At 56.3% G+C, this 22,121-nt stretch overlaps 3 protein-coding genes across 5 annotated transcripts; all 3 read left to right on the top strand.

Annotated features, from left to right (window-relative positions):
- On the top strand, positions 1-10,055 carry FBXO24 (F-box protein 24). Its single transcript, XM_036073344.2, has 10 exons — positions 1-506; positions 2,714-2,812; positions 2,909-3,092; positions 4,042-4,280; positions 4,527-4,761; positions 5,597-5,755; positions 6,024-6,145; positions 6,424-6,555; positions 8,951-9,121; positions 9,456-10,055. Exons 1-10 carry the CDS (start codon positions 468-470, stop codon positions 9,816-9,818), a joined length of 1,743 nt encoding a protein of 580 aa, XP_035929237.1. The 5' UTR covers positions 1-467; the 3' UTR covers positions 9,819-10,055.
- An 858-nt stretch (positions 10,056-10,913) lies between these two features.
- Positions 10,914-16,078, top strand: PCOLCE (procollagen C-endopeptidase enhancer). Its single transcript, XM_036073352.2, has 9 exons — positions 10,914-11,228; positions 12,070-12,178; positions 12,610-12,868; positions 13,772-13,896; positions 14,408-14,544; positions 14,855-15,084; positions 15,338-15,415; positions 15,535-15,705; positions 15,837-16,078. The coding sequence occupies exons 1-9, from the start codon at positions 11,137-11,139 to the stop codon at positions 16,001-16,003; spliced, it is 1,368 nt and encodes a 455-aa protein (XP_035929245.1). The 5' UTR covers positions 10,914-11,136; the 3' UTR covers positions 16,004-16,078.
- A 2,268-nt stretch (positions 16,079-18,346) lies between these two features.
- Positions 18,347-20,966, top strand: MOSPD3 (motile sperm domain containing 3). Of its 3 annotated transcripts, none has more exons than XM_036073356.2 (6): positions 18,347-18,433; positions 18,912-19,175; positions 19,402-19,477; positions 19,692-19,921; positions 20,468-20,632; positions 20,734-20,966. In XM_036073356.2, the coding sequence occupies exons 2-6, from the start codon at positions 18,974-18,976 to the stop codon at positions 20,763-20,765; spliced, it is 705 nt and encodes a 234-aa protein (XP_035929249.1). In that variant the 5' UTR covers positions 18,347-18,433; positions 18,912-18,973; the 3' UTR covers positions 20,766-20,966. The 3 variants fall into 3 exon arrangements, with proteins under 3 accessions (XP_035929249.1, XP_035929248.1, XP_035929250.1); XM_036073355.2 differs by having other exon boundaries at positions 18,415-18,572; XM_036073357.2 differs by lacking the exon at positions 18,347-18,433 and adding an exon at positions 18,607-18,680.
- The last annotated feature ends 1,155 nt before the right edge of the window (positions 20,967-22,121 follow it).

Below are 22,121 nucleotides of genomic sequence, written 5' to 3' on the forward strand. Positions count from 1 at the left end.
CCTCCCCCTCCTTGGAGCCGCCGTAGTCGCTTCAAGGGGGGGGAACGGGCTCAGGGACCCGGCGGACCAATCGCGGCCCCGAGACGCGTCGGAAGTGGCTAATCAGAACCCGCCGGGGGGGTGGAGACTCCAGCGCCGGAGTGAGGCGACAGAAGGGAGGGGGCTAGAATGGAGCGCTCGCCAACGGCCGACGCTCCAGGCCGGCCCGCCCCGCGCAGCCGCATCCAATCGCAATGCTTAGGGCTGGGGATGGAGCCAATCAGGTCTAACCAGGAGACGGGGACGCCGGCCCTCCACTAGAAGGGATAGAGGCCGAGTGACCGCAAGCCGGGGCTCCTGGTTTTCTTCCAACGGAGGCCAATCGCAAGCCAGATACAGGCGAGTGACTGTCAAGAAGGCCAATTCGATCCTCCGGAGGGAACCTGGCCCGGCCTCTTCTCTGAGGGACGGCTGTACCTACCAATAGCATGGGCGAGAAGGCGGTCCCTTCGCCTAGGAGGAGGCGGGTAAGCTAGAACTTTGTGACTGAGCTAAAGAATGTGATCGTTGCGCGCCGGGCCGGCCGGGAACGGTGCAGGGCCTGGAGTGGCGCCTGCGACCTGGAAATGTTAGGGAGCGAGCCCGCTTTGAGGGCGCGGGGGAGCCGGCGTGGGGGCCAGGCGACGCCTGAGGCCAGTGCGCAGCGGGTCGTTGCATCCGAAGGGACCATGGAGGCCTTTCCGGCCGCGGAGGCTGAGGCCCTGCGTAGGTGTCCGAAGCCCCGGCGGGCGGGAGGCTTCCCAGAGACCGGAGATGCCCAGCTCAGCTCCTGGAGGAAGGGTTACGGGAGACCGGAGAGCCTTCAGAGCTGCCGCCCGGCTGGCCAGCCCGCCCCGAAGAGCGCGCCTGGACGGGAACTGTGATGACGAGCCCGGGGTGGGGGGTGGGGGGCGGTTAGTCCAGAAGGGACCGTGCCCTCTAGAAGAAGCCCTCCGTTTTACAAATGAGGAAACTGAGGCGGAGGGAAGTTGATGGGTTGGCAAGAGCAATCCGCAAGTTACTGACCGCTCGCTCTAGAAGCCCGGTTTCCCACCGTTTCCCAGCAGCTTCTATGGTGGGCTTTTTCTATCTGCACCCTCTTCTTTGCCTCCCGAGCTGAAATGGAGTGGATCAAAGGGGACCCAGACACCAGAGGAAGCCGACGATACTTTTTCTGTCTGCTGAGAGATCTTAGCATCCTCTTAGGTGGCATAACATAGTCCATTTAATATGGTCAGAGTTGCCTGACTGCAAACCACTGAAAGTTTCTTATAAATCACATCTCAAATGTTGAAATTCCTAAACATTTATTGAATGATTAAAATTCCATCCACGGTGTCTCAAACTAGTTGTTTACTACTCACCATGAATAAGGGAGTTTGGGTGGTTGACGATTAGCTAGCGCAATAAATTCTCTAATACTAGGCAGCTGAGGGCTGGTTGTCCAGGACTGGATAGCTTTGAGTTCCTGGAAGACCCGGTTACTCCTTGGATTTATTGGTGTAGATCCTTTGGTCCTACCTAGACAGACACACCCCCAAATCCTGCTGTTTCTCATACATGGCACCCCTCTCCCCCTATAAGACTACATTAAAAGCTTAGACTCTGGGAGATACCCCAAGGTTCAGAGTAATTCCATCCCTTTCTTCCACCTTGATAGGTTGTCCTTCATATATGCATTGATGTTACTATCCAGGAAATCTGCTTTTGGGTGTGTTTTTATGAGTCTAAAGAATTTGTGCTGAATTATTCCCACTTTAATCTGGTGCATGCTCTCCTCTAGGAGAGTCTAGCAGGGTCACCGTTCCCCCTCATCTGTCAAAATGAGTTTATACTTTTTTTTTTTTTTTTTTTTTTTTTTAGTTTATACTCATGGGCTACAAATCCCCTGGAGGCCCTGGCCTGCTGAGATAGGAGAATTCACCAGTGTTTCTCTACGGAGCAGAGTTAGTGCTAAAAGGGCCTCAAGTGGAGGAACCTCACAACTACTCCCCAAAAGTAAAGGCCTCATCTATCAGTAGTTCACACTTTCTCTCTCCTGTAAAATGCATATCCCATGAGCCATTGGGTGGCTAGAGCTGAGCTAGAACCCAGGAGCTGTCTAAGAGAAAATCCCGGGCCAGGTTGGGGAAAATAGGTCACAGTGGCTGGGCAGTGAGGTCACAGAGAGGTTTGTCTTCCCAGACTCCATGGGGGAGGGGCTTAGGAGGCAGAGGGGCCCCAGAGGTCCCCCAAGCCCAGGCGGGGGACATGGTGTGGGAAAGGCAGCAGGGACGGGGGCCAGGGAGCTGACTACGGGGGGCCAAGGGGCCCGGAGAGATGAGGGCAGGAGCAGGGAGGGGGCAATCAGGATGGTGAGGAGAAGCCGGAGACGAAAGCTGCAAAAAGTCACCGGGCTGTGCGGACGGGAGGAGGGGCTCCGGGTGAGGGGGGAGCGAGCCAAGGGAAGGACAAGAAGACGGCAGCCAGAGATCGGGGGAGGGGTTCTTTGGAGCCGGTGGACCAAGGAACACGGCAGACAGGGAGGGGTGACCCATGGGCCTAGAGAGAAAGATGGGAGGATTTGAGAACACAGAGCTGGAAGACAGAGCTGTGAGCCCCCAAGAAAGTAGCTAATGAAAGACAGGCTGAGAGAAGGGAGCAAAAGAGGCCTGACTCTCATGGAACCCCTGTGCTCCCCATTCTACTTGGGTAGGTGAAGCGGAGCTGCCCTTCATGTGGCCCAGAGCCTGGGGGTGAAGAGAAGAAGGGGAGAGGGAACCCTATTTCTGTTCAGCTGTTCCCCCCAGAGCTGGTGAGTCCTCCGCAGGGAGGTATTAAGAATAAAGGACAGGGGGCCAGACTGCTGAGGGGCCCCGGTGATCCCTGCTTCCTCCCTCCTGCCCCCCAGGTGGAGCATATCATCTCATTCCTCCCAGTCAGAGATGTAGTCGCTCTGGGCCAGACCTGCCGCTACTTCCGCGAAGTGTGCGACGCCGAGGGCGTGTGGAGACGCATCTGTCGCAGGCTCAGTCCTCGCCTACAAGAGCAGGGTTCTGGGGTCCGGCCCTGGAAGAGAGCTGCCATTCTTAACTGTACACCTCCCCAGAAACTCCCGTTCTCTTTGCTTCTGTCCTACCTTATGCTGGGGTCCCTCCTGTTCCATAGAGTAGCCTCAGCATTCCCGGCCAAACTTCCGGGGCCCCTTTCTGTGGAAGAGATTCAAAACATACGCCCTCCAGCGCTGCAAGCCTCTAGCTCCACCCTCTGATGGACCCCCATTACTAGCATCCATGACAAACCTCCCTCCATATTCAAAATCTCTGTCCAAATCCCGGACACCTCCTCCACTCCCCAAACGAGTTTTTCCTCCTCTAAACCAGGGTTTCTCAACCTCATCACTGTTGCCATTTGGGGCCAAATAGTTGTTTGGAGTGGGGGGGCTGTCCTGTGCATTGCAGGATATTTAGCAGCATCCCTGGCCTCCACCCACCAGATGCCAGGAGCAAACCTCCCCCCAGTTGTGACAGTGTTACCTGAGGGACAGAATCACCCCAGGCTGAGAAACATGCTCTAAACCATTCCCAGGGAGTCCCTATCCAAGTACTTGAGATAAAGGGAGATCCAGATCTGATCCAGACAGCAGATCCAGAGCTAGGGGTGAGGGGGGTTACTGGCCTTTCTCGGTCATTCTTTTTCACTCCTCTTGCTGCTTTTCTGTGTATTTTCCCCTTGATGTCTCTGATGCAAGGTTGGACCGAAGAAGCGCTCACTTAGAAGCATGTGTAGTGCCCTGGGCTGAGGGGCAGAGGGGGACAGAGAACTCAAGTTCAGGCATGAGGGATTATTAAAGATATCCTCTATAGGGGATTATTAAAGATGTCCTCTGAGCTTTCCAGTGTCCTTTAGAAGGGGTCTGTTCCCCAGTCTTGGGTGTAGGAGCTGCTACCACGCTACCCAAGAAATCTAGTCTGCCCAAGCTCTGATTCCTCTCCCTTGTGCCATCCTGACCCCTTGAGCCTTCCATCTCCTTCCCTTCTCCAGACACGAAGGGCCTGTATTTCCAGGCATTTGGGGGCCGCCGCCGCTGTCTCAGCAAGAGTGTAGCCCCCCTGCTAGCCCATGGCTACCGCCGCTTCTTGCCCACCAAGGACCACGTCTTCATTCTTGACTACGCGGGGACCCTCTTCTTTCTCAAAAATGCCCTGGTCTCCTCTACCCTTGGCCAGATCCAGTGGAAGCGAGCCTGCCGCTATGTTGTGTTGTGTCGCGGAGCCAAGGATGTGAGTAGCAGAACCCTGGCAGCTGAGACCCCACCCCTCCTGCAGTGGCGGGGGAGACCCAGGGCCCACACCAGCCCTGAGATAATCTCCTCGGGACAGTTGCCCTCCTGTCCCAGGAACTGAGAAACAAGTCCTCGTTTCCCAGCCCTGAACCCAAGTACCTCATCACTCACCCCAGGATCCCATTGTCCCAGCCTCATTCCACTCCAAGGCCTAGATCCCAGACACCTTCATCTCTTCCTACAGTTTGCCTCGGACCCAAGATGTGACACAGTTTACCGTAAATACCTCTATGTATTGGCCACTCGGGAGCAGCCAGGTGTGGTAAGCACAACTGGCAGCCGGGCCTGTGACTGTGTCGAGGTCTATCTGCAGTCCAGTGGGCAGCGGGTCTTCAAGATGACCTTCCACCACTCCATGAGCTTCAAACAGATCGTGCTGGTCGGTCAGGAGACCCAGCGGTCTCTGTTGCTTCTCACAGGTGTGGCCCAGAGCAGTGGTTTGCAAACTGCTTTCTACAGATTCTTCAGGACCTGCTGCAGGGGAGGGGGAGGCCTCTCACATGGGTTTCTGCAAGTCAACTCATCCTGCTCTCAAACCCAAGAGCTTCGCTTTTTTGTCTGTCTCCTCATCTAAGATTCTGTGTGTCTCATATGAGTAAAGGGCGCTGCTGCAAAAAATAGTTTAAAAACCACTGTTCTAGTGGAAGGCCAATTTTCCAAAATTCTAACATTTGTAATGTCCCTGTTATACACTACACTTAATTCCCCAAACTTCCCCCACCCACTTGCTCATTGTCGCATATATATATATATATATATATATATATATATTTAAGTTTTTGTTTTATTTATTTAAGCAATCTCTACACCGATTGTGGGGCTCAAACTCACAACCCCGAGATCAAGAGTCACAAACTCTTCTGACTGAGCCAGACTCGTGCCCCTGTCCCCTTTATTTGACCACACTCCCAAGCTTGAGACCCTCTGGACTTCTTCATGCCAGGCAGGGCCCCAGTTCTCAGCATAATTCTTCCTAACACTCCAGTTGGATTCTGCCAAATCTATTAGGTGTTGTCTCCACTCGTCTTTCACACCCAAGGACTTCCCTGATTTATTTTTGGTGGTAAAGGGCTAGAGTCTGGACAACTCAAGGTCACTCTTCCCTTATTCCATTTCTACGCTTTTTCTTCCAGCCCCACTCTAGGGCAGGAAATGTTTTATCAGTATGGCTTAGAGGGTCTACTGGGAACTTAATGTGGATATTGGGGGGGGTCCCCTCCCTCACATAATTATCTGCCTCTCCCCATCTCCCAGAGGAAGGAAAGATCTACTCTTTGGTAGTGAATGAAACCCAGCTGGACCAGCCGCGCTCCTACACAGTTCAGCTGGCCCTGAGGAAGGTGTCCCGTTGCCTGCCTCACCTTCGTGTGGCCTGCATGGCTTCCAACCAGAGCAGTACTCTCTACATCACGGGTAAGGACCACCGTCCTTCTTCTCCAGACTCTGGTCTTAAACTCACCTTCCAGAAATGGACGGCGCCCCCTGATACTTACTCCAGCCTGTGGTGCACCCTCTCGGGCATCCTAGTGAAAAGATGAGTTTAGGTCCCCAGACATCATAGCTGGTATATTGCTAGTGGGTGTGAGACGCCCCAGGTCTTGCAGCTTTTATCCCAGGTGGGGCCTTAGCTCTAGGAAATAGGTGCCCAAAGCTGCTGAGCTGAGGGCTCCTGACCCCCCAGACCAGGGGGGAGTGTATTTTGAGGTGCATACCCCAGGGGTGTATCGTGATCTCTTTGGGACCCTTCAAGCCTTTGACCCCCTGGACCAGCAGATGCCGCTTGCTCTCTCACTGCCTGCCAAGGTAGGATCCTGGAGGAATGGGGCAGACCAGGGGGTGGGCAGAGGAGGGGTGTTAGGGTTTGAAAGGTACCAGAGGTCTGAAATATGAGCAGGGATCAAATGATTGCTCAGGGAGGGACAGGGGACCCAGAGAGAGGGGCGAGGCAGCGGGCAAGGCCAGTGGGCAAGGCCAAAAGAAGTCAGCTGGGAATGGCAGGTTAGCAGCTGGGAGATTCCGGAGCTCAGGGTTCCTCTGGAGGGAACTGAATGCCCACCTCCTCTTTCTGTCTTACTTCCTAGATCCTATTTTGCGCTCTTGGCTACAATCACCTTGGCCTGGTGGATGAATTTGGCCGAATCTTCATGCAGGGAAATAACAGATACGGGCAGCTGGGAACAGGGGACAAAATGGACCGAGGGGAACCCACACAGGTGAGACTGTTTCTCAGTTACTCTCCTCCTGACCCCCTTCCTCCAATTCCCTAACGCCCGGATCTCTCCGATTCTCCACTCTCTTTAGAACCCACTCCTTACTCCCTGGGGAAGTTAAGCCAATCAGTGCGTCACGCCTGTGTGCGACTGGTGCATGTCTTTCCCAGGGTTGGCACTGTGAGGTCCGTTCTGTGCGGTGCTTGCTGTAAGTGCACTAGGAATTCAGTGAAGCACGGAGACCGGGGTGGGGAGGGGTGGGCTGGCCTAACCAGAAGAGGTGAGAGGTGATCAGGTCCTGGTGGCTTAGATCGGATTCGGGTGGGCACACGGAGAGGCATTCTGCATACTGGGGACGACATCGCGGCTCGCACATACCTGAAGCAGAGACGGTGTTTCGGAAACCGGTAGATATGAGGCAGTGCAGGGGGGGGTGAGCCCGGAGAAGCATAGCTTTGGGAAAGAGTCACTGCAGGTTTCGGGAGCAGAAGGTAACCCCCACGGATGACTGAGAACAGGAGGCTGCGGAATGAGAAGCCCACTGGGAGACTGTGGAGACCCAACAGCACTTGAGACAAGAGCCGGGGGCAGTGAGGACCCAAAAGAATGGATCCCGGAGATGTTTTGGAAGGAAATGAACAGGACCTGGAAACTGCTGAGATGTGAGGAGAAGGCCCCGAGGACAAAAGGGGCTCTGGCGCAAGACCCCTTGAAGGAAGACAGCATGCCTACAAACGTGGGAAGGGAGGCTGGCTTGAGGAAAGAGGCAGAGCGTGAATTTGGACTTTTTCCAAAGTGGAAATGTCTCCCTGCCATTAGATTCCATGTCGGAACAAGGCTGACACGGACAGAAGTAGGGATGGAGGAGCAAAGCCCGGGCAGGAACCGATGCCGGAGGCAGAGGGAATGAAAAGGCCATCTCTGAGACCGGAGGGGCACACCCTCGGATGCCAAATCCCAGAAGCCGTGGGCTCCGAGAGTTTCAAACAGGAGGGGGGGACTCATGGTGACAGATAATGCAGGACTATACTTACTGACACGGAAAGATGGTCAGGCCATATTTTTCGGTGAAAAAAAGTGTGAAATTATTTTACATAATACAATCCCATTTTTGTTTAAAAATATACAATTTATACATATACACATACACACACACACGCAGTAGTGAAGAAGAATATCCAGCAAGATATTCACAGTAGGTGGTGGGATTCCCAGTGATTTTTTTTTTTTAGTAGGTTCCATACCCAGCGTGGAGCCCAACACGGGGCTCGAACTCACGACCCTGAGATTAACACCTGAGCCAATATTAAGAGTCTGGGTGCTTAATCGACTGAGCCACCCAGGCACCCCTTGCCAGTGATTTTTTTTTTTTTAAAGATTTTATTTATTTATTTGACAGAGAGAGACACAGCGAGAGAGGGAACACAAGCAGGGGGAGTGGGAGAGGGAGAAGCAGGCTTCCTGCTGAGCAGGGAGCCCGATGCGGGGCTCGATCCCAGGACCCTGGGATCATGACCTGAGCCGAAGGCAGATGCTTAACGACTGAGCCACCCAGGTGCCCCTTGCCAGTGATTTTTAAATTAATCTTTGCTCGCCAATATTTTATAATTTTTCTATAATGACCATAAATTACTTAACCTGTATCTTCAAAATTAAAGCCCTCATGATCTCAGGAGGAAGTGTGCAGGAGAGGCCCTGGGATTTGGCAGCTGGGAGGTCAAGTGCGTTTGGAGAGAACATGTCAGTAGCTTAGTAAGCAGAGAAAGCCTGGCTGTGGTGAGAATAAGAATGGGGTCAGCCCCAGACTGGTCATGTAACCAGTTCTGCTGCCGAAAAGACAGCCGTCAGAAGACGCAGGAATCAGGTGGCAATGTTGTTTTCCAAAATAGGGTCGCCAGTTTGAAAGAGAGGGATAGGACAAGTTGAACATGCTGGAGAGAGAAGGGAGGAGTAAGTGGAAGGAAAGTCCTTCCTGGGGGCTGACCTGGAATTGCACAGGGAGGGAGTCTTTCAACTTTGGGAAGAGGAAGGATAGCCCTCCTCCTGGGGCTGGAAGGCAGGATGAGAGGCTGGCCTGGCACAGGCCTGGGGTGACAATGAGGGAGCAGATAGCCGACCCTGGACTCAGACCAGTAGCCTGTTTTCTGGGGAGCAAAGATGAGGAACGAGCAGAAGTGCTAGACCCCGTGCAGTCCGACTGGGGCTGCAGGAGAACCAGGGAGGGAGAGATTGCTGCTGGTCTGCCTCCTGGCTGGGTGGCGGGTGGGGTGGGGGGATGCTGAGTCCCTTCGCTTTCCTCTCCTCATTTTCCTAGATTCTTCCCTGAGCCTTCCTGTCCTATCTGGGCCCCCAAATCCTTGGCGTTCCCACCTTAGGGATCCTGGCCCTGTGTCCTCAGGTGCATTATCTGCAACGCCCCATTGCCCTGTGGTGTGGCCTCAACCACTCCCTGGTGCTGAGCCAGGGCTCGGACTTCAGCAAGGAGCTTCTGGGCTGCGGCTGTGGGGCTGGAGGCCGCCTCCCTGGCTGGCCTAAGGGGAGTGCCTCCTTCGTGAAGCTCCACGTCAAGGTCAGAGCACTGTCAGACAAGCAGGCAACCAGGGAGGGCAGGAGCAATAGAGCGAGGTGGGACAGCGATGTAGCCGGGGCTCCTGCAGGAACCCGGGGGCCCCATCGCCCCAGCACCACCTGCCTCCCTTCCCGGCCCCACACCACGGCTCCTGGCTCTCTCCCTTAGCAGACCCTGCTGGCCCTCTCTGACCTCATACAACCTTGGGGCTTGGCCAGTCCGAGCTCACTTGCTGGCTCGGGGCTGGTCTGAGAGGGAAGAACACAACAGCTGGGGCTTCCTGGGAGCCCCTCAGTAAAGGCCCCTCTCAGCCACGCCCCTTCTCTCCTCCAAGGTCCCTTTGTGTGCCTGTTCCCTCTGCTCTACCAGAGAGTGCCTCTACATGCTGTCCAGCCATGACATCGAGCAGCACCCCACCTATCGGGACCTTCCAGCCAGCAGGGTGGTGGCGACCCCCGAGCCCAGCCTGGGGGCCGGAGCATCCCAGGACCCTGGGGGGGCGGCCCGGGCCTGTGAGGAGTACCTCAGCCAGATCCACAGTTGCCCCACATTGCAGGATCGCATGGAAAAGATGAAGGAGATCGTGGGCTGGATGCCCTTGATGGCCGCACAGAAGGATTTCTTTTGGGAGGCCTTGGACATGCTGCAGAGGGCTGCTGCAGGGGTTGGCCCAGGCCCCCCAACCCCCGAGAGCTGACCCCCCTCTCCTAATCTCACCCCTGGAGGGAGAGTCTGGCCCTGGGCCAGGAGCTAAGGAGAAATGGGGTGGTAGCAAATACTGCATGTGCACATGGTGGGGTGGTGGGGATTGCTAGACATGCCAGGGTGAACCGGGAACTGTTTTGTAAGATGTTCGGGGGGCTGCCCAGGAGGGGCCCCCAATCTATCATGGACAAGAGATTTGATGGACAAATAGAATAAAAGGCAGAAGTGAGGCCCGGTTTGGAGCCCTGGGGCCTGGGAGGAAAATGGGGCAGGGAACGGGGGCCCAAAGCCTGGCTTGGTGGGCAACAGAGGGCAGGGGCGTGGCCGGGGATGGGCAGAGCAGAAGCGGCTCAAGCATTCAGGTGCTGCGGACCTGACCACCTAAATCTCTCAGTTTGCTTTCCCCTCCCACTCCCAAGACTGGCCCAGGCTTCTGGACTTGGAAGTCCAAGCCCCACCTTCTGGAACAATGCAGTCAACATATGCTACTCGGTTCTCTTACTCGGATCCTCTGTCCCTCAGACTTGCTCCCATCCTGAGGAAGCCACTTGCTTCTGACCTCACAGAGCTTCCTACCCATTTCCCTCAGTCCCCGTGAAGTCAGTGCCCTCTTCCCCTCCTCCCATTTACCTTCCAGGTCCAGTCTCACGTGCTGTCCCTTTCCCTCACTTTCTACTCCATCCTCTTCTTTCTTAATGAGGGGGAGGCTCCCTTTATCCACATACCATGTCTCCCTAACCCACTCCCATACCTCCAAATATTGGGAGAGAAAAATGGGTGAGCAGAAAGAATTTTCTCCTTGGCCTAGTCTGGCCCAGGGATGGGGAGAAGACAGTAGAAATTTGAAGTGGAAAATAAGCTGGAGCGGTGTGGGGGGGGGTCAGGAAGGGGGTGACTGGATGTCGGGGGTCAAGGGAAGGACTTCCCGTGGGTGCTGAGGAGGCAGGCATGGGGACGATCATGAGGAAGGAGCAGAGGCTGTGTTCGCAGGACGTTCGGGCCCCCGGCAGAGTGGGCTGCCAGATGACAGTGCTTGATGCCCGCTGGCTGAGGGTCGATGCTCCCTCTGCCCTTCGTTGCTCCACCCCTCCTTAGGTCAATATTTATGTGTCCTGGATGTAGAGAGGCCCCTGGACTCACCACTGTCCCGACTAAACTCTCCCTGTCCCGCCTTCCCCACCGCCCGCCCCACCGGCCAGTCCCCACGCCCACACACCCGAGGCCGCCTCATCTGGCTCTGATTATCCCGGCTGCCGCCACCGCTAAACTCAGCTGCTGCCTCGAGGACCCCAGCGCCTCTCCCCCCGGCCATGCTGCCTGCTGCCACAGCCTCCCTCTTGGGGGTCCTCACTGCCTGGGCCCTGCTACCTTTCGCCCAGGGCCAGACCCCCAACTATACCAGGTAGGTCTCTTGGCACCTTCCAGATAGCTTGAGTGAGCGTCAAAAGCCCTGATTCCTGGGGGTTTTCCCTGTGGATCCTGTGGATTCCTTCACTAACACACCACCCCCCGGATCTCCTGCAGCCCCAACTCTTCCCTAGCCCCCAAGTTCTCCCTCCCTACTGCAAGACCACAATCTTCTGCGGGTCACCACTGCCCCCCCATTCCTCCACCCTTTGTCCCCTGTCCTCTAAGTCTCCCCATCCACCCAGACCCTTGGCCCCCCGTGGAACCTGAGAGCACCAAGACCCTGAACTTGCCTGGTAGCTGGACATCTGGATTCCAGGAGGGAATTAGAGGTGGGGGGGGAGGGGGGGAGAAAGTGGGAGACTTGGGAGACAGATACTCAAGTAGTTAGCAGGAACAGGAGCAGGGCAAAGGTTGGGAGCTGGGGAAATCTGGTCTCCAGGTTCAACGTGAGGGCCATCGTTGCTGCTGCTCATCTCTCCGCCCCCTCCCCCCCATGGCCTCGTGGCTGTGTCCACATCTGGAAGTAGTTAGGCGGCTCCTGTCCCCGACTGCCAGGCAGGGCGAGGGGGAGAGTGAGGAACAGCCTGGGGAGGATTCCGGGAATTCCTGTTGGGGTGGGGGTGGGGATTGGGGGGTGTTGGAGAGACAGCCAAGTTGCTGGCCCCACTTGTTCCTAATCCTCTCAATCCCGGTCTGGCTGGCTGAGGCTGCCCCAGATCCCCTAGGCTTTTCTCCTCCATCCCCCTGGCTTCCCTCCCTGCCCCCCCATCCTCATTACCCTATCCTTCCCAAGCTCTCCTCCACTCATGGCTGACCCCTCTTCTGTTCTCCAGACCCGTGTTCCTGTGTGGAGGGGATGTGACCGGGGAGTCAGGTTACGTGGCAAGTGAGGGTTTCCCCAACCTCTACCCCCCCAATAAGGAGTGCATCTGGACAATAACGGTGAGAAGGCCCTTCTGATCACTACCCCCTTGCTGAAGTCTCCCAGGCCTGACTGCTAAGGGAACCCCAGTCTGCCGACCCCCTGCTCCCCGCTCCGGTCCCTGCACCACCCCTTCTCCCAGGGAAGTCCAAGCCCGTCCCCTCTGGTCACTGAGGGCGGCAGGGCCCACAATAACACGTGGCAAAGTGTCCTCACACCTTCCTTAACTCAGGGCCCGCTCGTCCATTCCCAACTCCATTCCCGCCCTCAGGTCTTGTCCCCTGAACAAGCCACAAGCTGCTGCAGGGCCCAGGCCCTCTGCTCTGCACCCTGATGGGGTCCCTTCCTGTTCAGGCCCGGTTTCTGAGATGCTTGGGGAAAGAGAAGGACCCTCCGCCTGGGTTTTGTGTGGCCTGACTTTGCAGGTCCTCTTCCCTGTCCCCGCCTTCAGGTCCCTGAGGGCCAGACTGTGTCCCTTTCCTTCCGCGTCTTCGACTTGGAGCAGCACTCGGCCTGCCGTTATGATGCCCTGGAGGTCTTTGCCGGGTCTGGAACCTCGGGCCAGCGGCTTGGACGCTTCTGCGGGACCTTCCGGCCTGCGCCCTTAGTCGCCCCCGGCAACCAGGTGACCCTGAGAATGACGGCGGACGAGGGCACGGGAGGACGAGGCTTCCTGCTCTGGTACAGCGGGAGGGCCACCTCAGGCACTGGTGAGACCTCCCTCACCTCCGCCTTCCCCCTCTCCTGGCCCCGCCCCCGGCGCAGGCCCCGCCCCCAGCCTTAACCTCCACCCCGAGCCAAACCCCGCGCCCGAGAGCCTAGGGCCCCCATTACCTCCCTTACCCTTTTTCCTCACTAACTGCCCCTTCAGTCCCTCCTCCCCGTCTTCTCTCCCCCCCCCGCTCCCACCCACCCCTCTTCCAGGCCCCCCCCCAGGCGCGAGGCGGAAATGGGTCACCGACCCGCGGGTGGAATGGGCGGCCTGGGGTTACTGGGACGGTGAGTAACTGCCCGCCCCCGTCCGCAATCGGGCTCCCTCAGACGGGCGTGAGGGGGCACCCCCGGGCTGGGGGACTAGGTTCCCCCGACCCGGAGCCCCCTACACCCAGCCCGGGGCTCCCGATTGCGGTCCCATCACCCCCTCCTGGCGGCCGAAGATTCCCCATTAAACATTTTAATGTTTAAGGCAGAGACCTCCCCAAAGAGGCCTCTGGGGCTGTGCCCCAATTTGAGGGCACCCTCACAACGTGAGGACTCCCCAGCCTGCAAAGGGGACTCTTCCGCCGGACCGGGGAGATGGGATCTCCCAGGGGAAGAGGAGCGGTGTGGTCGCGGGTCAGGGGGAGGGGCGAGAAGGGAGCGTGTCCAGCCAATGCCTCCTCCCCCTTCCACCGCCTGCCTGGGCGCCCGGAGGTCCAAGACTCCCCTGAGCCCTGCTCCTCCAAGCCCCATCTCTGCTAACCACACCCCCCCTTTCCTACCCCTCTTCTCGTCCCCTCATGCTGAGACCCAGACGTCCGAGCTTCCAGCACAGGCTTCCAGCCTAGAGCTCTCTTCGAGCTGACCGAGGGTCTCCACCGCCTCCCACCCCCACTCCTTTCTCCCCTCCCCAGAGCACCAATTTTGCGGGGGGCGGCTGGAGAAGGCCCAGGGAACCCTGACCACGCCCAACTGGCCCGAGTCCGATTACCCCCCGGGCATCAGCTGTTCCTGGCACATCATCGCGCCCCCGGACCAGGTACCAACCCCCTGCCGGGCTGCCCTCGGGGACCCAGGCGGCGTTCTCCAGCATGCAGCCAGCAAAGATTTACTGACCATCTGCTATGTCCCGACCACTGAGCTCGCGCTAGGGAGCAAAAACAGACCCAGAACTGCTTGCACTCGAACAAAAAATGTAAAATCACACCTGTGACGAGTCTTACGAGAGCGAGGTACACAATGCTGATCTATAAACGGTGTTTTGTGTGGTATGTGGTGGCGCTGGAGGTGATGCTGGGTCTGTTCCTTGAGCGTGAGCCTGGACTAGACCTTGCCCAAGACGGAAGATGCCGCCGAAGGGTTCCCCTGGGTGTGTGACCCTCGGAGCGGTGGTGTGAATGCTTTAAGAGGGGGTTCCGGGGGACACGGGAAGGGGGAGAGGAGGCTGCCGCGAGCTTCCGGGCTTCCGGAGGAGGCCAGGGGTGCAGGGCTTCCGCGCCCTGGAGCCGCCCGGGGTCCCGCCGCGCAGCCTCCTCTCTCCCGGCGGACAGGTGATCTCGCTGACCTTCGGGAAGTTTGACCTGGAGCCCGACACCTACTGCCGCTACGACTCGGTCAGCGTGTTCAACGGAGCCGTGAGCGATGACGCCAAAAGGCTGGGGAAGTTCTGCGGCGACACGGCCCCGGGGTGAGGGGACGGGCCTGGGTGGTTGGTGGGTCCGGGCGTCTCCACCTTTCTAGGGAAGGGAGTGGGGGTGGGGGTGGTGGTGGTGGTGAGAGGCCAGGCTTAGCTGAAGAGGCGGGATCTGAACCCGTGAACCCCAAACGGGTGGGCGGAACTAGTACGGAACCAGGCAAGAGACCTGGCTTGGCACCAGGACGGGTCCACGGATCCAGAGGCGAGTAGGTCCTGCGAAGTCAGGAAGCTGATGCAGCCAAGCCAGGGCGGAGATGACAAGGCCCCCCTGACGCTTCCCCCGGTGCCCCGCCACCCGCAGTCCCATCTCCTCCGAAGGGAACGAGCTCCTCGTCCAGTTCGTCTCTGACCTCAGTGTCACGGCGGATGGCTTCTCCGCCTCCTACAAGACCCTGCCGCGAGGTGCTGAAGGGCGGGCCCGGAGCCCAGGGGAGGATGCCCGGTCGGGTACCACGCTCCCCAAGCCCGGACTCCCGTCTGCGGAAAAACCAAAGGCCTCCTCTGAGGCCCAGGCAACTCCGGGGGCCCCAAGTGAGTCTGGGAAGGGGAAGGAAGGGGACACAGACTGAAGAGAGCATTTCAAAGACCTCCTTTCCAAACTCATTCATTCATTCATACATCACTCACTGGTGCTCTGTACTGAGGTCTGGTACTGGGTGCTGGGGCCCAACGCTGGATAGAGCTCTGAATGCATTCAAATCTGTGAGGCTGTTATGAGGAAAGTGGCCCTTCCTACCTGCTGGGTGGGTCCCCCTCCACAAACAGCACCCTCTCTCCCTCCTAGACGTGCCCGCTGTGTCCTGCCCAAAGCAATGCCGCCGGACGGGCACCTTGCAGAGCAACTTCTGTTCCAGCAGCCTGGGTAAGAAGCCCCCCTGCCAACAGCTCTAACCTCCCCTCCTGTCCTCCAAGTCCCCCCTCCTGGCTCCAGCCCTGAGCTGGCCTCCTGTCTCCTCACCTCTCACCCCCACTCTCTCACAGTGGTGACCGCAACAGTGAAGTCCATGGTTCGGGGCCCAGGAGAGGGCCTCACTGTCACTGTCAGTCTCATTGGTGCTTATAAAACCGGAGGCCTGGACCTGCCCTCTCCACTCACTGACACCCTCCTGAAGTTTTATGTGCCCTGCAAGCAGTGCCCCCCCATGAAGAAAGGTAACGGATGTGGCAAAATGGGGAAGAGGACATAGCCTCACAAAAATGATAGAATCTGAAGGACTCTGACAAGGAGGTACATCTCCAAGGTCTCAATAACACGCTCTCGCTCCCTCCCTCTCCTCCCCCAGGAGCCAGTTATCTGATGATGGGCCAGGTGGAAGAGAACAGAGGTCCTGTCCTTCCTGCAGAGAGCTTTGTGGTTCTCTACCGGTCCAACCAGGACCAGATCCTCACCAACCTCAGCAAGAGGAAGTGCCCCTCCCAGCCTGTTCGGGCTGCTGGGTCCCAGGCCTGAAACCCAGGCTACCTTCCCAGCCCAGAGCCCTAGAGACTCCTTTTTTATCCAAATAAATGTTTCTTGACTGAGGAAGGGGTCACATCTCCATTTCTATGGTCTGGGGGGCCCATCTAGGAGATTTCATTCATTCGTTAAACTCAACAGATGTTTAGTATACAGAGCAATCTTTTAAGAATGTAAGACCTTGTCACCCCTTTGCTCAAAACTCTCCCTTATTCTCAACACACACACACACACACACACACACACACACACACAATCGAACTATGTAGAGGTGTCGGATGTGTTAATTAGCTTGATTGTGGTGATCTTTTCACAATGTGTACATAAATCCAAATATCGTACACCTTTTGTTTTTTTAAAGATTTTCTTTGAGAAAGAGAGCACAAGCGGGGGGGGGGGGCGAGGGAGAAGGACAAGCAAACCACCTGCCCCCCTCCATGTGGGGACCCTGATGCAGGGCTAGATCCAAGGACCCTGAGATCACCACCTACGTCGAAGTCAAACACTTAACCGACTGAGCCACCCAGATGCCCCTCAAGTTGTACACCTTAAATATATACAATTTTTATATGTCTAAGATATCTCAATAAAGCTGTTAAAAAAAAGAAATAAAGAAAACCTCTCCCATAGTTTCACATTAGTCTCAGAATAAAATCCAAAGTCCTACTGCAGACTCTGAGGCTCTAGGTGACCTGCATCCAACCCTCCCACCTTATGTCATCTCTCACTGTTGTCTCCCATGCAAGTGCCGTTCCATCCAGTCTCGGTGGCTCCTTGACATTTCTAGTACCCTCCTGCTTTGCCTTAGCTATCCCCTCTATCCAGGATGCTCTCCACTGATTTTTAGTGGCTTGCATCCTAACTTCAATCGGATCTCAGCTCAAAGTTCATTCCTAGTCACTCACTTGTTCATTCCAAATGGCAGGCACTTTGGAATGAACCAGAAAACAAAGCAAAGTTTCTGCTCTTGTGGGGAGGAAAGTACATTCTACTGGAGCAGGTAAATAATAAAATAAACACGGTGAAAATGAAGCTATGCTATCAAGAAAACAAAAGCCTAGAAGGATAAAGAGGTTTCTACATTTGCCGGGGGGCTTTGGGATAAGATGAACTTTGTTTTTGCTCTACTGCTAATCAATCGCGTGGCCTGGGTGAGATCCTTCACCTTGCCGAGGCCACTTCTTTTGTGAAAGTAGTTGAAGATTCAGTGGGATGATGCAAGTGGCAGGGTTGGTAAATCCTACTTCCTTGTGCAAATGTGAGTGATTTCTGAGTCCCATGCAGGAAAGGGAGACTCAGGAGAGGAGCCGTGGGCTGAGATCCTTATGCAGGCAGGTTGGGTGCGGAGAGCCAATAGATATATACATAGATCTACGAGAGAGAGAGAGAGATGGACTGAGCGTTCCAGAGACTTGGAAAGGAAAAGAGCATGAGTCTCGTCTTTTCTTGGGGTCTGGTGCACGTGTCTTCTCAGGCATCCAGGAAATAGAACAAGGATAGGGTCCAGGTGTCCTTCATAAGTCACTCATTCCCTGAAGCCAGGGGGTCTTGGCCTGGAGATATCCAGTGCCAGTGGTCTGGAATAGGCACATGATGGTTCTGTCAGGTCATTCCCTAGGTATCACCTACTGTACTGGAAGCCTCCAAAGAGGCTTACCTCTTTGTCCCTTACAAGGAGGACATGTGCTTTTTGTATCAGGAGGCATGTGTAGAGTGGGGTGGGGGTGCAGGTCCTAGCAAGAATAGAAGCTGGAAAAGAAGCAAAGGGGAAAAAATGGCTTTGGGGGCGCCTGATTTTGATTTTGGCTCAGGTCATGATCTCAGAGTCCTGGGATAGAGCCGCGCCTCACCCGGCAACAGGCTCCCCGCTCAGCGGGGAGTCCGCTTCAGGAGTCGCTCTCGCTTTGCCCCTCCCGCTCGTGCTGTCTCTCTAATAAATCTTAAAAACAAACAAAAACAAAACAAAAAACCCGGCTCTTTTTCATGGGGTCCCTGCAGTTTCCCTGCCTCAATCCTAGTCCAACTGGAAGCAACCTCCCAACTAGTACTATGGAAAACTGCTATGATCGCTGCTTCTAGGAGAGCCTGGGATTAAAAGAGAGAAAGAGGTCTTCCCTTTGGGATGTGATTCTAGTGACTTGGAGGTCTCAGTGGGGAGGAACAACGCCCAGCTCCCAGCCTCCCCCGGTCCCCCTGAGTTACTCAGGGCAGAGCTTTCTGGCCGGAGTCGCCCGTAAAGTTTTACGTCACTGGGATCAAGCCAATCACGTCTTTAAACTCACCAATCGGCGTATACTGACGCCGGAAACGAGGCCGCCCTAGCCAATGACAGAGGCCGTACGGCGGAAGTGTAGAAATGGTCTCTCGGGAAGATGGCAGCCTCGGTCCGGCCAAAAGTTGACGGGCAGTTGCAGTGACCAGAAGGTAAGTCTCACAGCACGAGCGGCCGTTCGGAGGCTGAGGCACGAAGGAGCTGCTCGCCGAGCTCAGGGAGAGGTCGGAGGCACAGATAAAGGTCTCTGGAGAGATTGGAGAAGGGGCGGTTCCGGAGGGGGACGCTGAGGTAGGCGGGGTCTGGCCGGAGAGCGGGGACGCCCGGAAGGGGCGGGGCCTGCGGTGGGGCGGGCGGGGCTTTTGGAGATCGGGAGCCGGGCCTGGAGACAAGGCCCGGGTTGGGAGCAGCTAGGGGCAGGGTTTATGGGGTGGGCGTGACCATGAGGTCGGGCTTGGGGCGGGGCTTAAGGGGACCCCGGGCAGAGCTGGAGAAGGGAAGGGTTTGGGGGGCTTGGGCCTGGTCTGCGGGAGCCTCATCTAGCGGGGTTCCGACGCGGCGGCGGCAGCATCAGACCAGGCCCTGCCCCCCGATCTCATTCCGATCCCTTTCTCCCCTGTCGTCCCCCAGCTCTAGACTCCACGCCCTGTCCCCTGAGCTCTGCCCTCCTATGTCCACCGTCCACAGCCTGCATGCGCCGTGGGGCGCCCCAGGACCAGGAGCTGGTGGGCCCGGGGGCTCCTGGGAGGGGGTCCCGGGGCGCCCCTCCTTCCTCGGGACTTGTCCCGGTCCTCGTCTTTCCCCCGGACCTAGTATTCAGGGCGGACCAGCGGAGCGGACCCCGGCAGCTGCTGACCCTCTATAACCCCACGGGAGCTGCGCTTCGCTTCCGAGGTGAAGGGATGGGTGCCTCATGCCAGGGATCTGGGTCTGGCGGCAGGACACTGCGGGGCTGTGTGGGCTGGAGGAGTGAGATGAGTGGGGTCAGATAGCCAACCTTGGCGGACTGGAAGAGTCATGTCCAGCCCTGGGGTAGAAGGGAAGGGGGACTCTAATGTCCCTCCACCGGCAAGCTTGTCTCTGAAGCAACAGTCGGTCTATGTGTGCCTTTATCCCTCAGTCCTGTGCACAGCACCTGCCAAATACACGGTGTTTGACGCAGAAGGATATGTGAAACCTCAATCCTGCATTGACATGTGAGTGAGGAGGGGAGCCAGGGGTCGCTGCCACCTTTGTCTGAATTACCGTGCCCGAGTCAATAGGGCTCAGACCTGGTTCTTGGCAACCTTTTTCCCCACCTCTGTCTACATCCCTAAGGGAAAGGCTCCTGGGAGGCGGGGCCTGGATCCACTTGGATCACTGCCTGTTACTCACTTCCTCTCAATGGGTCTCTCTCCTATTTTGGGACAGTGTGATTCGCCACGTGGCCCCCATTCCCAGCCACTATGACATCCAGGACCGCTTCCGCATTGAGCTGTCTGAGGAGGGAGCTGAGGGTCGAGTGGTGGGGCGCAAGGACATCACCTCAGTTCTGAGGGCCCCAGCCTACCCCCTTGAGCTTCAGGGACAGCCTGACCCAACACCCCACCCAGGGCCTCCTTCCTGGACAGCACCACCCACGGCCAGACACTTCCCAGAGAGTGAGTTGGGGGATGGGAATTCTTGAGTTCTTGAGCATTACCCTAGAGATGCGCTCAGTTGGAGTTGAAGGGGTCTTCTGGTTCCGTCTTTTGCTTTTTGGTAGAAGCATTCCTGGGAGTTCAGATTTTATATCAGGTTAGGCAAAAAAGCAGACTTTGTAGTTTCCCTGGTTTCTGGCTTCTACCTAGAGGGAAAAGTTCTTCCTTAGCTCTAACTTCAGTACTTCCCATCATGTGCCAGCTCAGCTCAGTTCCTTAAGAAACCCGTACCAAGTTGTGGGCTGCATATGGGAGAGAGTCCCTTGCCTGATGGACATGTACATAGGAGCCAGTACTGAAGGCAGGGTGAAGAGAAAAAGTGCTGAGGGACCGGAGGGGAGAGGGTCTCTCGTGGCCTTGGGGACAGAGGCTCCAGGGAGGAGGGGACACTTGCAGTATGCCCCCTGGAGGGCAATAAAAATACACCTCCCATCTTCAGCGTCCTCCCTGGAGGACCCTGGGCTGGGCAGGAGGGGGGTGGAGCGCCTGATGAGCCTTGTTTCCCAGACCGCCCCCCACAACTGGCCACCAGCTCCTTCCTCCTCTTCTTGCTGACGGGCATAGTCTCTGTGGCCTTCCTGCTGCTCCCACTCCAGGACGAGCTTGGCAGCCAGCTGCCCCAAATCCTGCACGTCTCCCTGGGACAGAAGTTGGTGGCAGCATACATCTTGGGTGAGCACAGTAGTGGCCAGGGGCGTGGGGGCCTAGGAGGAAGGCTAGCAGAGCCCCAGCGCTGCTCACCACCAGCTTGCTGTCCTCTCTCCCCTCTCCAGGACTCCTCACCATGGTGTTCCTTCGGACCTGAGCTCCCTGCTCAACCTCCCCCCACCTCCTGGGGCAGGGGCAGGGACTTGGACGTGCACATGAGACAGCCACTCTGATGCTCATGCCTCGCCTCAATTCCTCCTCCTCTTCTTCCTGCCCATCCGCCCTCCCCCAAGCACCCAGGGATTTGTATTAATTTTCCAAATTGAATAAAATAAATTTTTAAAATTAAACTGAGAAATGGAGGGAGCAGCCCCTTTCTTCCCACTTCTTTCCTCCAGTTCCTCCTCCCAGCCGCAGGGGACCCAGGAATGAGGGGGCAGTCAAGGGGCCCAGTGAGGATACAGAAAACCTGGGTTCCAGTCCTGGTGCCACACCGGGAAAACCGTGTGACCTTGAGCAAGTCATTGAACTTCTCTGAGGTTCTATTTCCACCTCTAAAATGAGGGAATTGGGCAAGCAGATTTTTAAGGGCCCCTTTAGCCCCCCAAATAGGGTCCTATCCCTAAGCTGATACACTTAAACTACAAAGTTTAAGTACAAATCCTGCTTGATCCGCCTACTGCAGACATCATCTCATAGTCTTGAGCCATCAGAGCCTCTTGCCAGGGTTGCCTAGATGCTTCCAATACCCAGAATCCTTTTCTGCTTCTTGACCCTTTATCTGCCTTATTTTGTCTCTCCCTTTAAGACTTCAGCTCGGACGCCTGGGTGGCTCAGTTGGTTAAGCGACTGCCTTCGGCTCAGGTCATGATCCTGGAGTCCCAGGATCGAGTCCTGCATCGGGCTCCTTGCTCAGCAGGGAGTCTACTTCTCCTTCTGACCCTCCCCCATCTCATGCTCTCTCTATCTCATTCTCTCTCTCAAATAAATAAATAAAATCTTTAAAAAGAAAAAAAAAAAGACTTCAGCTCCAGTGGGTCAGAAACACCAAGGTCCCCTGCCAAGACTGGGGGAAATGGCCTTGCCTGACATTACCTCAACTTAACCAGGCAGGAGAAACTGAGGCACAGGAAAAGAATAGGATCCTCGAAAGGTATGTGTCCCGCCCTTTTTCAGATGCAGGGCAAGGGAGAAGAAAGGAAGGGGGGCAGCCAGTGACACTGGCAGTTTGTTGATTGGGGACAAAAATCAGCAGGATAAGACTCAGTCTGTTCTCTGCTTCTGCTGTCACATCTCCATTATCCACCTCTGTTCCTCTTGCCTCCTTTTAAAAGGACCCTAGTGATTACATGTCCCCCCTCCCCCAGTCCAGGATAATCTCCCTATTAGTTTGCTAGGGCTGCACAGAAGCGGGGGAGGCTTAAATGGCCAAAATTAATTTTCTCACAGTTCTAGAAGCTAGATGTTCAAGATTAAGGTGTCAACAGATTGGATTTCCCCTAAAGCCTCTTTG

Source organism: Halichoerus grypus, chromosome 6 (genome assembly GCF_964656455.1).
Source record: "Halichoerus grypus chromosome 6, mHalGry1.hap1.1, whole genome shotgun sequence".
NCBI lineage: Eukaryota > Metazoa > Chordata > Mammalia > Carnivora > Phocidae > Halichoerus > Halichoerus grypus.

Coding starts and splice junctions, on each gene's coding strand:
- FBXO24 (XM_036073344.2), top strand. CDS start 468: ATGGGCGAGAAGGCGGTCCCTTCGCCTAGGAGGAGGCGG. Junction 3,093..4,041: donor GAGAGCTGCCATTCTTAACT/GTACACCTCCCC, acceptor TCCCTTCTCCAG/ACACGAAGGGCCTGTATTTC. Junction 4,762..5,596: donor GTCTCTGTTGCTTCTCACAG/GTGTGGCCCAGA, acceptor CCCATCTCCCAG/AGGAAGGAAAGATCTACTCT.
- PCOLCE (XM_036073352.2), top strand. CDS start 11,137: ATGCTGCCTGCTGCCACAGCCTCCCTCTTGGGGGTCCTCACTGCCTGG. Junction 12,869..13,771: donor GAGGGCCACCTCAGGCACTG/GTGAGACCTCCC, acceptor TCCCCTCCCCAG/AGCACCAATTTTGCGGGGGG. Junction 15,706..15,836: donor GTGCCCCCCCATGAAGAAAG/GTAACGGATGTG, acceptor CTCCTCCCCCAG/GAGCCAGTTATCTGATGATG.
- MOSPD3 (XM_036073356.2), top strand. CDS start 18,974: ATGCGCCGTGGGGCGCCCCAGGACCAGGAGCTGGTGGGCCCGGGGGCT. Junction 19,176..19,401: donor AGCTGCGCTTCGCTTCCGAG/GTGAAGGGATGG, acceptor TTTATCCCTCAG/TCCTGTGCACAGCACCTGCC. Junction 20,633..20,733: donor GGTGGCAGCATACATCTTGG/GTGAGCACAGTA, acceptor TCCCCTCTCCAG/GACTCCTCACCATGGTGTTC.